This window comes from Macrotis lagotis, chromosome X (genome assembly GCF_037893015.1).
Source record: "Macrotis lagotis isolate mMagLag1 chromosome X, bilby.v1.9.chrom.fasta, whole genome shotgun sequence".
NCBI classification, from domain to species: Eukaryota; Metazoa; Chordata; class Mammalia; order Peramelemorphia; family Peramelidae; genus Macrotis; species Macrotis lagotis.
The window spans coordinates 436,819,428-436,832,355 of record NC_133666.1 but is presented as its reverse complement, the minus strand read 5'-3'; the positions used below and the strand labels follow the sequence as shown (position 1 = coordinate 436,832,355).

The 12,928-nt window shown below is 33.1% G+C and overlaps 1 protein-coding gene across 17 annotated transcripts in view; it reads left to right on the top strand.

Moving 5' to 3' along the window:
• The window catches only part of DTNA (dystrobrevin alpha), a 499,301-nt gene that overhangs the window by 378,216 nt on the left and 108,157 nt on the right, over nt 1-12,928 (top strand). For all 17 annotated transcript variants that reach the window (XM_074205354.1, XM_074205350.1, XM_074205352.1 and 14 more), the window contains 2 exons: nt 2,024-2,109; nt 7,745-7,899. In XM_074205354.1, coding sequence (XP_074061455.1) covers nt 2,024-2,109; nt 7,745-7,899 — 241 coding nt within the window. The remainder of the gene's footprint in view (nt 1-2,023; nt 2,110-7,744; nt 7,900-12,928) is intronic.

The window sequence follows — 12,928 nt, the reverse complement described above, 5'->3', positions numbered from 1 at the left end:
AAGGGTAGCTAGGTGGCTCTGTGGATAGAGTACCAGTCCTGGAGTCGAGGACCTGAGATCAAATCCAACATCAGACACTTAATATTTATTTACTTAGCTGTGTGACTTTAGACAAATCACTTAACCCCATTGCCTTGCCAAAAAAAAGAAAGATAGTATGGAGTAGCAGAAAGAACACAGAACTTGGAGTCATCTGACTTGGATCCACCTTTTGGCTCCAACACTTATTGTGCAATCCTAGGTAGGTCACCTGGACTCTCTAACCCACAGTTAGATTATCTGTAAAATGGAATAATAATATTGTCCTCTAATTGCCTATTTTACCACACTTTTAAAAACAGAACAATATAAATTATCCCTTTCCAGGCTGCACTGCTAATTAATCTCCATAGGATTTTCTCTACTATTCCATAGAAATATTTTTCATCTTGGAAGATCACTCCATTACCACTACCACTACCATCACCATCTCCCTGTCTATTTCTCACACATTAGAGGTATTCTCCAGCTTTGAGACCTCATGTTTTGATTGACCAATTGTAGTTTTTCCTAGAAACTCTCATTTAAGGAAGAGATCCAGGCCAAAAATGTCTTTACTCTTCTCTGGGCTGTACAGCTCAATCATTTCCACAAGACTTTCTCTACCAAGACTCCACCCAAACTTCTCCCTTTTATATACTGTCTTCCCCCATTAGAATGTAAGCTCCTTGAGAGCAGAGACTGTCTTTTTCCCCTTCTAATTTAATTTCTATTATTTTCATTTCAACTTCTATTCCTGCTACTAAGTTCAGTATCAGACACATAGGTCTTAATAACTTTTCTTTTGGCTGACTAATAAATATGAGCAAAAAGGTTTCTGAACTGGAAGAATCAAAAAGGCTGTTTAATGTATCATTTTGCAAATAAGAAAATTGAGGCTGAAGGGTACTATTTCAGAAATTGTAGTTCATAAAAATAGTGAATGACATAAAACCAGTGATAGAGAACTCCTGCACTAGAAACTGCCTCTCTCTATTAATGCAGATAAGCACCTGTTTTGCAATTTATGGAGTTGCTTGAGGCACCAAGAGGTTAATTAACTTATCTAGGGTCACATATCCAGTATTGATGAGAAATAAGAGTGGAACCCCAGCTGTCAATACTCTGAAGTCTGCTCTCTATCCAATATACTAGACTGACATAAAAAACATATAATGTACCCATAAATTAACATATGAAGCAGACATTTAAATCATTTTCTTCCCTTAAATAATTCTTTAAATCAGTCTTAATAGGGCCACTGGGAGAGAAGTGTGATGGTTTTTTTGGTGACTAGAATATGAGGATAAACAGCTTGATCCAGGGGTTAGAGAATCCTTGGTCTCAGATATTCGATTCTATAATAGCAGGTTTTATGAAGGACAAAAATGGGCAAACTTTTTGAATCCATGGAGATTGTTGCAAGTGTGTCTGTGTGTGTTTTATTTGGGTAGAAGTTGAAGGATCAAATATAGTACTCATTGTTTTCTCTTTGGAAAATGAACTTATTTTGACAGAGAAATATTTTACAACAATGGTTCCTTTGTGGACAGAAAAAAAGTTGAAAAAAGAATATTTGATGGAGGAAGAGGCAGAGTGTGGAATCTCTCCATTTTCAAAAGCAAAGTTTTATCACGGTGGAAGGATGCATCTGAAGCTTCTAAATAAAAATAAATAAGAGTATAATATTGGGCAAAAAAGTTTAAATCTGTGTAATATGATTTAAGTCCATTCTGAGCAAATTGATAGTCTTAATATTCTAAGCAAGTATTTGTTACAGAGGCTCCAGAAGACTCTTCACTTTCTTCACAATGGAAATAGTAAATTTATATATTTATATATTTATATATATAACTTTCACAACAATGCTTCCCCTCAGAATGCATGATAAGTGTTTCATATTGCTTGCAGGGGACAATGTTCTTTTAATTCTATGGAATAAAATATATTGATTTAACTGCTGAGATTGTTTCAAATAACATCACTTTTTATTGTTGTTTAATAGGGAAGGCCATGGTAAAATTTCAGTATTTGCTGTCAAAATGGCCTTAGCCACCCTATGTGGAGGAAAAATCATGGACAAATTAAGATGTAAGTCATTTTTCGTATATCTCCTTTCCTAACTAAGGTACAAAACTATTTAATCTCTCCATAAATCTTTTCCCTTTCCCTTCTCTGCAATACCCTAAATTTATCCTCCTCACAATTCTTTCCCATATCTTTCCAAGTTATTTTTAAGAATTTATATTTTATATAGTTTCTTATATTTTTTAAATGCTTTTCCCCACTAAAGTTGTATAAAATCCAACCTTCCCAGGAATTTAAATTCTTGTCTATGAAATTGTTCATATTAAGTAATTATATATGAACATATGTGCTATACTTCTGACATTGAAATTATTGCTATTGTTTGTTATTAAAGTTTTACTATTAAACTTTAAGCAATTTAAATAAAATTTAATATTCAATATGCATTTTTTCAAATATGTTGACTTTTTTGAGATTATCTGAACTGTCATATAGCCTTACGCAAACAGATAAGCAAACATGATGGTCAAACTATGGTACCCTACTATGATATGATAGTTATTTTAATAAATAAACAAAAATTATCCAACTATATTATAGCTCAATTTTCTTATACCATATTTAATGGATACCAAATAGGTAGAAGTTTGAGAAACATGTCCTAAAGCAGACCTTTTTTCAAAATATAAGTGTAGGAATTATTTGGGCCATTAATTCCCCTACTTCTGGAATAATGGAATGAAGCCTCCTTTTCAACATAAAACTCATGATAGATGTATTATTGGTATTTATTGTTAATAAATATGCATGATGACACAAAGCTAGCATGAATTCAATAATACTTCCAAATAAATTTGTATTGTATTCATCATAACAGCATTTAAACATTTTTAAAAAACTAATACATATATGTAATGTCCCAAAGACAATTTATACATATGTGTACCAGACCTATTTACTCAGTTGTTATAAGGTTTCTTTGCTTACTTATTATACTGAGTTGCACTGACTATTTTGTTGAAGACAAATAAAATAAAAAAGAAGGTATGTGATATTTATATGGATTAGGAAGTTATTTCTAATCCATAGAAGTTTGGAAGTCTGCATTTTTGGAGTCTTTATTCTATACAGTTGTCCTAAGCAAGGTGGAAAATAAACTGATATTGACAAAAGGTTGAAATAAAATTGGCCACTGAAACCTCCTCCTGTCTCCAAATATCATAATTTTGTCACTCTTCTCCCTTGTATCCATGAAGAAACCTATATCAAGCTCCAATTCATACGATATATAATGTGTATATAACATAGGTGTGTGTATATAAAGACTGTGCTTCAAAGTCAATTTTTGCTCATCTGTTTAAGAGACTAAGCACTTGTAGATTGATAAACTGGCATAGAAGGAAAAGAGATATAGCATAGTTATTAGTCCATATTGAGAATAACCAGGACCAGCTCATAGTTTTCTCACTGGTCCAGCAAAGAGAGTAATGGAGGGAAAAGAGAGAAGCTAAGGTCAAAAGCATTATAAGAGCCAAGGAACTGAAATTTAAAGGATATTCACAGTACTACTAATCTTTTGGTAGCATTGACAACTCAACTTAGCACATAATAAGAATAATTTATTAAAATGGAAAACTATCAGATGATAGAAGTTCCTTATCCCCTGGCACTTATACCCTAACTGAGTTTCTTGCTATCCCTGCCTTTCTGACCTGGTTTTCCAAGAAGTGACCCCATGATAGCTTTGCGATATAGGGATAGGCCCTTTCCCTCATCATTTGAAAACATATTCCTTGCTGCTTGCTCCTGGCCCATTTTTGTTCAACAGTGACCAATTACAACTCTGGCTGTTAATAATTTAAGGAAAAGCCTCATTTGGAAGAATTTCTCTCAGGTCAAGGCTTGGCAAAATAAATTTAAGTATGTTAGGCATAGTCAGAAGAGTCAACTTTTAACTGTAGGACTTCTCTCCAAAGTCTGTACTCATGTTGCAAGTAGCACTTTATTCTATGTGTACATCAGATATATGGTCTGATCAGCCACAATCAGACATATTGTAACTGTCTCTAACACAGGGATAAATGTTTTATAACAATGGAAAACAAGAACCACATCAGATATGTTAGAGAAAATCTAGACAGTGAAATTTATGGATGAGTATAATAAATATATGGCAAATGTTGCTCTAAAGCAGATAATTGTCAGGTGTTTGCTTGAGTTCATTATAAAATATTGATGATAGGATCCTAGATTTTGAGTTTATAGAACTTAGAAGTCAACCAATTCACTTAATTTTACAAATGAGGAAACAACCCCCAAAAGATTAAGTGACTTGGCAAAAGTCACGCAACTATTAAATAGTAGAGAAAATTTGAATTCATGCCCTTTGACTTCAGAGTCAGTGCTCTTTTCATTGAACCAGGACTGTTATCTGAATAAGAACAGAGGTAAAGTGTTTGATCTGATGAAGAAAGCAGTGGCCTAATCATTAACACCTCATTCAGTCCCTGCCAAAGAAGCCCAGGGGATAGCAGTTCACCTGCTTTAAAAAAGGTATCTACACCAGGATATCATCTAGTCACCAATTAGTCTCTGGTCTTTGACAAAGATAATGAAATAAATGGCATGAGTGCCATCTAGTAACCAAAATGAGTAACTACCCTGATGTCAAGACCAGAGAATGAATGAATCTCATAAACCAAATTATTTATCCTATAGCAGTATGGCAGATTATGACAGCAGTACATCACAGTCCCCACCTCCAAATGTTAGACCCCAACTTTTACAGTAGCCAAGAACAAGAATCATCTGTTGATTTCTAATAAAATTGTTTAAAGAGTTGAAATCACTACTATCTTCTCTCTCCCTGCCCCCTGCTCTTCTCCATTAGCACCACTAATAATCCTAGCCCCTATTGCTTAGTTTACTTTTATGTAATAAATTATTCTATACATCAGTAGGAATACTGCTTTTTTACAAGCTTCCAAAAGAGGATTCAATTTTGACAAATGACTGAGAAAATAGAATTACATTTCTTCCTTCCAATTTTGCCCCATTTTTCTAGCATTCTCAATTCAGAACATTTCTAGAATTAGTAAGTATTAAGGATTTTTATGTAGTCAAAACTTTAATTATTATGGGAGATCACAAAGTTGGTGACGCAATCCTTTCACTCAAGGAAAGGAAAATCTGCTGAGGGAAGAGAAAATTTACAAAATTTACAGACATAGTACCAAACTGAATAAGATCAAATGTAGGGTAGACAGTAATTTTCAGATGATATTTTAGAGTCTGTTTTTTACTCATTCTTCAACTTGATATTTAAATTAAATTAGTTAGAGAATCCTGGGCCATGTAGCCATTAATATCATTCCTTTTTTCTATAGGTTCTTGCTTTGTTACCATTTATTTATTTTCCCTCTTACTTTCTCTAATTAAAAATAAATAACAAACCCTTGTGACAAATATGCATAGCTAAGCAAAACAAAAAATTTTTTGTCCAAATTGTCCAAAAATATTACCTCTCTGTCAGGAAATGGGTAGCATACTTGACTACAGAGATCTGTAATCATGGTTGGTTTATTGCATTGATCAGAATGGATGCACTTTTTTGTATTTAATCTAATCAGGAGTGCTTAAGTTCTTTAAGAATATAGTTCAAAAAACTTAACCCTGTTTTAAAACTAAAACTTTGCTTATAAGTCCAGATCCTAAAAGAAATCAACAACTAACCTAAACAAAAGCAATTTGAGATTCCACTGAGACATTTAATAGATATTAACGAGTCTTTCCCATTGGATTTCATGGGCATCTCTTAGGCCATACTATATCTGCCACTGGCAGGATCATCTAAGTGATTTGTGAGCACAAGAGATAGAGGAGGATAAATAAGAGAAGTATCAATGATTTAAAAAAGGTGCAAAAAGATCAGTTTTATAAATTAAATAGAACTTTTTAAACCTAATAACTTTTTAACTCTTTACATGTACATCCAAATTCTATTCTGAGAATTCCTTCATACAAATATTAGCATGTGACATGGGTCAAATATTGTGCTTCTCCTCCATGACAGATATGTAGAATATGTATATGTATATATATATATATATATATATGTATGTATATAAAGTAGAAGTCTCATACCCTCTACTTTTATAAGAGTGTCCCAGCCCCAGTAAGTAATCATTTATGTATATTATTTGTGCAAAGATTATGAGATGGTCTTGAATTCTCAAGACAAATGCTCTCCTGGTCAGTTTCTATAGAGTACAATGATAGAATATATATAGAATAGAAGAAAAAAAGTCATTCATTTTCAAGGCACATTTTTACTGGCTGAACTCAGAAGAGCATTTCAACATTATCTCATTAATCTTCATTAAGTATGCAGGTGCAGAAATTGAGACACAAAACCATTTGCCTCTGGTTATAATATGGTATTACTGAGAATAAAACAACTCCTGATTTCAGTTCAGTGATCAATTACTATACTACCTTTCCTCTTAATTAAATAGTCCTAGAGAACTCTTTCCCAGGTACACCCAGATACACTTCTTACATGTGCAACATTGAGGTTCACAAAGTTTTTGCCACCTCACTCAGATATTAATCAGTTGTTTAACTCCCTCTCATTTCTGCCCTTTATTTTGTACCCAGATATCTTTTTTTAAAGAAAGATTTTATTTATTCTGAGTTTTACAATTTTCCCCCATTCTTGCTTCCCTCCCCTCACCCCCCACAGAAAGCATTTTGTTAGTGTTTACATTGGTTCCATGTTAGACACTGATCTCAGTTGAATGTGATGACAGAGAAATCATATCCTTAAGGAAGAAAAATAAAGTATTAGATAGTAAAATTACATAATAATATAATGCTTTTTTTTCTAATTTGTGGGTAATAGTCTTTGTTCAAAATCCATAATTCTTTCTCTGGATAGATGGTATTCTCCATTTCAGATAGCTCAAAATTGTCCCTGGTTGTTGCACTGAAGGGATGAGCAAGTCCACCAGGTTTGATCTTCACCCCCATGTGGCTGTTAGGGTGTACAATGTTTTTATGGTTCTGCTCATCTCACTCAGCATCAGTTCATGCAGATCCTTCCAGGCTTCCCTGAATTCCCGTCCCTCCTGGTTTCTAATAGAACAATAGTGTTCCATGACATACTTATACCACAGTTTGTTAAGCCATTCCCCAATTGAAGTACATTCACTTAATTTCCAATTTTTTTGCCACCACAAACAGGGCTGCTATAAATATTTTTGTACAAGTGATGTTTTTACCCTTTTTTATTATCTCTTCAGGGTATAGACTCAGTAGTTACTCAGATGTCTTAAAAGCAAGTTATAAATATTTTTATATTTCATTTTAGTGAATTTAGTGAAATATTTCAAATGAGATCAACAATGTCATATATTCATGATTATATGATGTCAAGGCAAAAAGTTGGTATAATGTGCTATTATCGAATAAGACTAATTTCATTTGAATTGTCCCGTTTTGTGTTAGATTTCAGTTATGAGCTTTTAAAAGAGAAAGCTGTCAATGAGGACTATTTAAATATTAAAATCAGATATATTTCCTTTCTTTTCTGAATCATATTTTATTCAATCATATCCCTTATTATTTTAATCAGATGTGATTACATTAAGTAGAGTGATTTTCTTTTTGTAAATTAGGTATCTTTTCTTAATTCCATTAGATATTTTCTCAATGATTTCTGACTCCAGTGGAGTAATGGTTTATGGACGATATGACCTATTCCTTCGGGAAGTCCTCAAACTTCCCACTGCAGTATTTGAAGGTCCTTCATTTGGTTATACAGAACAATCCGCCCGATCCTGTTTCTCACAACAGGTAAGAACAATGAGATTAAAGGAAGACCATGTCATATGGTGGGAGTTAGTTCTCTAATTGTTACTCCTAAATGCATAATCCAATTCAAAATTTTTCTGTCATGTCACTTATCTATGGGATATTGCTATCAGCTTCTGATGTGACCCTCAGCCTTCAGAATAACAGCAAAAACCAGTATCCCTGGGTGTGAAAAACAAGACTCATGTCTTTGTACTGGCTTCTTGATAGGGGTAATATGGTGCAGTAGAATGTCTGACAGCATCAGGAGGAACCAATGCTAGGTTCATATCCCACTTCTCACATTTACTAGACTTGTAACTAGGGGGAAATAATCACACTTAGTCTCAGTTTCCACATACATAAAATGATTTTGATAGAAATATCTGGAATACCTTTTTTCAAAGATTTGTTGTGAAACTCAAGCAAAAGAATGTAGAGTTCTTGCTTTAAAGCACTTATCTATTTTTCTATCTATCTATCTATATAAATATATATGTCAGCTATTAATAGTATAGGGAACACTCGATTAGATTCAGTCTGGGTCCAGATCAGCTTAGAGTAGGGATTGGGGAAAGAGATATTGGGAAAAGAAATAGAGACAAAGAGATATGAGAGGAGAGAGAGAGAGAGAGAGAGAGAGAGAGAGAGAGAGAGAGAGAGAGAGAGAGAGAGAGAGAGAGAGATTGAGATTTCCTTTTCACTCCTGTAGGGATGATGATGCAATGCATAAGACTGCAGAATCTCAGAATTGGAAAAGACCTCAGAGAACATCTAGTCTAAACTATACCTTAAGAGCACTTAGTATAGTGTCTGGCATATAGTAGGTACTAAATAAATAAATGCTTATTGACTGCCTCTGCTATAACCTCCCCTATCTAATCTTTGCTGGAACACCCCTGCTACCTACTTTTGAACAGCTCTAAACGTTGATAAGATTTTGCTTACACTGAACAAAAATTGTAAAACAAAAACACAAAATCTTGATGATTTTCAATAGAAAATAATGATAATAACACACTTTTATAGTCCCTTAAGATGAGCAAAATGCTTTATGTATATTTTCTCATTATTTCACTAGATAAGTTTCCTTACTTACAAAACCGCAATCCAGAAGCTGATTGTGTATGAATGTTGTATCACCATTTTCTCTGTCCAAATATAATTAAGGACAGAGAGAAGAAGCCCATTCTGACTGCTCTCTAGATCTGGGATTTACTTTAGGGAGGCAGCATGGTATATTGGACAGGGTGTTGGGGTTGGAATCAGGAAAATCTGGGATCAAATTCCACTTCAGGCACTTAACTATCTGGTAGACTCAGGGCAAGTTACTTAACTTCTCTTTGATTTGGTTTCTTTTCTGTAAAATGACGGTGTTGGAATAAACAACCTTCAAGGTCTCTGCAGCTTTCATTCTATGACTTTTGATTGCTTTACCTATGAGTGCTATATCTCGAATAAGGTTCGAGATCAGGTCCTGGAAATAACTTGGGAAAGTAACAACCTCTCAGAGTCTCCAATTTTGTAAACAAGGAATACTATTTTTACACTGTTTATCCTATACTACCACTCACAAAGTTTGTTGTATTAAATGAGTGGCTATAAAGGCTTTAATCAGTAACAGCTGTTATTTGTAATTTTGTATACCTATAGCCATTGTGTGTAAAGTGCGTCAGTGCCAGGTGGTAGATACCAGGGAGACTTACAAAAATATTAAGACAAGATACATTTATTCAGTGGAAGTAAAAAATAAATGAGTTGTAGAACCGCAAGATAGTTCTGTTCCCAATTATGACATAGTTTAATATTTTTCAGTTTCTCATCTGTGATTAGCATTTCTCCTTGTAACTTTATGTTCAGATTCTGAATCATGTTTTTCCTTTTGTAACTAGCTCATTTTTAATATGCCTTTTATTTCATATTAGATACTAGAATTTGGTCCTTGAATTGATTGTTAGATCCTGTGATAATAATAAATAATTATAGAGACTGGGGCATGGCATTTTAATTTTTTTAAAGAGGTGTTTAGAAAAGTTTGTTAAAAATTTTTATGTTTGAGGGCGGCTTAGGTGGCATAGTGGATAAAGCACCGGCCTTGGAGTCAGGAGTACCTGGGTTCAAATCTGGTCTCATGCATTTAAAAATTACCTAGCTGTGTGGCCTTGGGCAAGCCACTTAACCCCATTTGCCTTGCAAAAACCTAAAAAAAATTATATTTGGCACTTGAAACACATATTCTTATATAAAAATGTTCTAAATAGCATTTATAGAGTGATTTATGGTTTTTGAATCAATGTATAAACATCTCATTTTCATGGCAATCCTGATTTGTAGATGCTATTATTATCATCATCATCTCAATTTTACTGAGAAAACTGAGGCAGACAAAAATTAAATGACTTGTCTATAGACACCCAGCTAGTATTATCTAGGCATATATCATTTGAATTTGCATCTTTATTGTTTGTACCATCTAGTTAGATTCTAAAAATCTATTTTAAAAAATACTTTTAAAAATCTATTACATAACTGAAGTATTGTACACTGGCAATTTAAAAAGAGTTTTATTTTAAAAAATACTATAGAGTCACCTTTTTTCCTACATAATAAAATGTATGTCAAATTATTATTTAAATAAGCAATCTACAGTTCCCTTACTGTGAGTAGCCTGTTGGAGTCAAGGGTTCAGGTGATAAGACACTTCATATCCCTTGCATGATCCCCCATGTTAAGGAAAAATATCATACAAAAATAGTCATGATAAAAGATTAAAAGGGTAGGAATTTAATTGAAGTAGAAGAAACTAAGAAAAGGAGGCAAGAGTACACAGACAAACTATACAAGACACATCTTAACATTGCCTATAATCACAATAGAGTGGTTACTAATCTAGTCAGACATCCTAGAGAATGACATCAAGTGGGCCTTAGGAAACGTTGCTAACAATAAGGCTAGTGGAGGTAACAGATTTCCAAATAAGCTATTTAAAACTCTAAAAACTCTGCTGTTAAAGTGCTATATTCAATATGCCAGCAAATTTGGAAAACATAACAAGCCACTGGGTTGAAAAACATCAGTTTTATGAACTAATCCTAAAGAAGGGCAATGCCAAAGGAATGTTCAAATTACCAAACAATTGCATTTATTTCACATGCCAACAAGGTTATACTTCATATTCTGCAAAATAGGCTTCAGCAAAATGTGAATCGAAAACTGTCAAAACAACAGGCTGATTTTTGAAGAGGCAGAAGAACTAGAGACCAAGTTACCAACACTTTTTGGATTATAGAGAAAGCAAAGGAGTTCCAGAAAAACCTCTATTTCTGCTTCATTGACTATGTGTGGATCACAACAAACAGTGGCAAATCCTGATAAAGATGGGAGTAACAGCTCATCTTTCTTGTCTCCCAGGAACTGTTTTTAAGTTAAGAAAAAACAGTTAGAACCAAACATGGAACCAATTGGTAGAATCTTGGAAAAGGATTTTGACAATTTAACTAATTTGCAGAGTGCATCATACTAAATACCAGACTAGATAAATCAAAAAGCTGGAATTGAACTTTCCCAGAAAAAATATTAAACTCAGATAGGCAGATACGATTCTTATAGTAGAAAGTGAAGAGGAATTAAGAAAACTCTTAGTGAGGGTGAAAGAGGGGAGTGTAAAAGCTGTCTTTCTCACATTGTGGGAAAACATAAGAAATAAAGAAAACAAAAATTTGTAATTGGAAAAAATAAAAAATGTTTTAAAAGATCACATAAGATATCAATGACTTATCAAGCATTCCCTAATCATTTTATGGCCTGTTTAACCTAATATAAATAATTATAAATAGAATAAACTATTTCTTATTTGTGAATTTTTTAGCTGTTTAATTTATAATTTTTCAGGAGAAAAGTGGAATATATATAAAATAAACCTATTTATTTGCATATATGGTGCACATTGACTGTAGAATTATCACAAATTAAATGGTATTGGAGTCAAAACTAATAAAGCTATTTTGAAGAAACACTACAGAATTTAAAAATAATTGCATTAATGCTTACTTATTTTTAAAGAAAATGAATGACTGACTCGAAGAAGATAGATCAGTAGATAGGTATGAATGTTGTTCATTTAAGTTTAAGTCACACCTTAAGAAAGTTATATACTTTTAAATTTTATATTTTTATCCCCAATATCCCCATACTATCCCCATTATATAGCACATAGCAGAAATTTATTAATGTTTAATTGTATTAATGAAATGAGATAAGACTCTAAAGTAATGGTATGGATTTTCTTGAATGGCTGAAACAATTCCTAAAAGAGGGGTTCAAGAATTGTTGGAAGCAGTTTCATTAAAGTAAGTTCATAGTCTACCAAGGTAACTACTTTGAGAGAAACTCTTGAAATGAGATAAATAAAATCTTAAAAAGTGAATCATTATTCAGGTTTCCAATAAAACACTGGCTCAACATGTTGTTATTCACAGTGTTTCAATAGCATGGACTAACAAAATTGCATATTATCTAGAAGTCAAAATCAATAATCAAATTGAACATTGTAAAAAGCACCTGAACAGGAAGGTGATCCAGTGGATAGGATGCTGGACCTGGAGTCAAGAATACTCAAGTTCCTTCAAACATGGTCTTCAGTTAAAATATGGTTTCAGACACTTACTTCTACGACCCTGGACAAGTCATCTAATTCTGATTGTTTCAGTTTCCTCATCTATAAAAATGAGTAAGACAAGAAATGGAAAATCACTCCACTGTCTGTCAAGAAAACTCCAAATCAGGTTGTAAAGAGTCAGATGCAACTGAACCAACTGAACAACAAAAATAAGGAATATCAATTCCTAGAACTCTTCTTGCCCTCTATCCAGCATCATATAGGACCTCTACCCTCTCAAATCTCAAAGATTTTCATACTTTCACCTCTATATTTTTATCATGTATTTTTATTTTATTTTGTGTATATGTGTTATCTTCCCCTATTAACTATGAATATTTCTCTTCAATTAGAATAGTATATCCTTATGAGCAG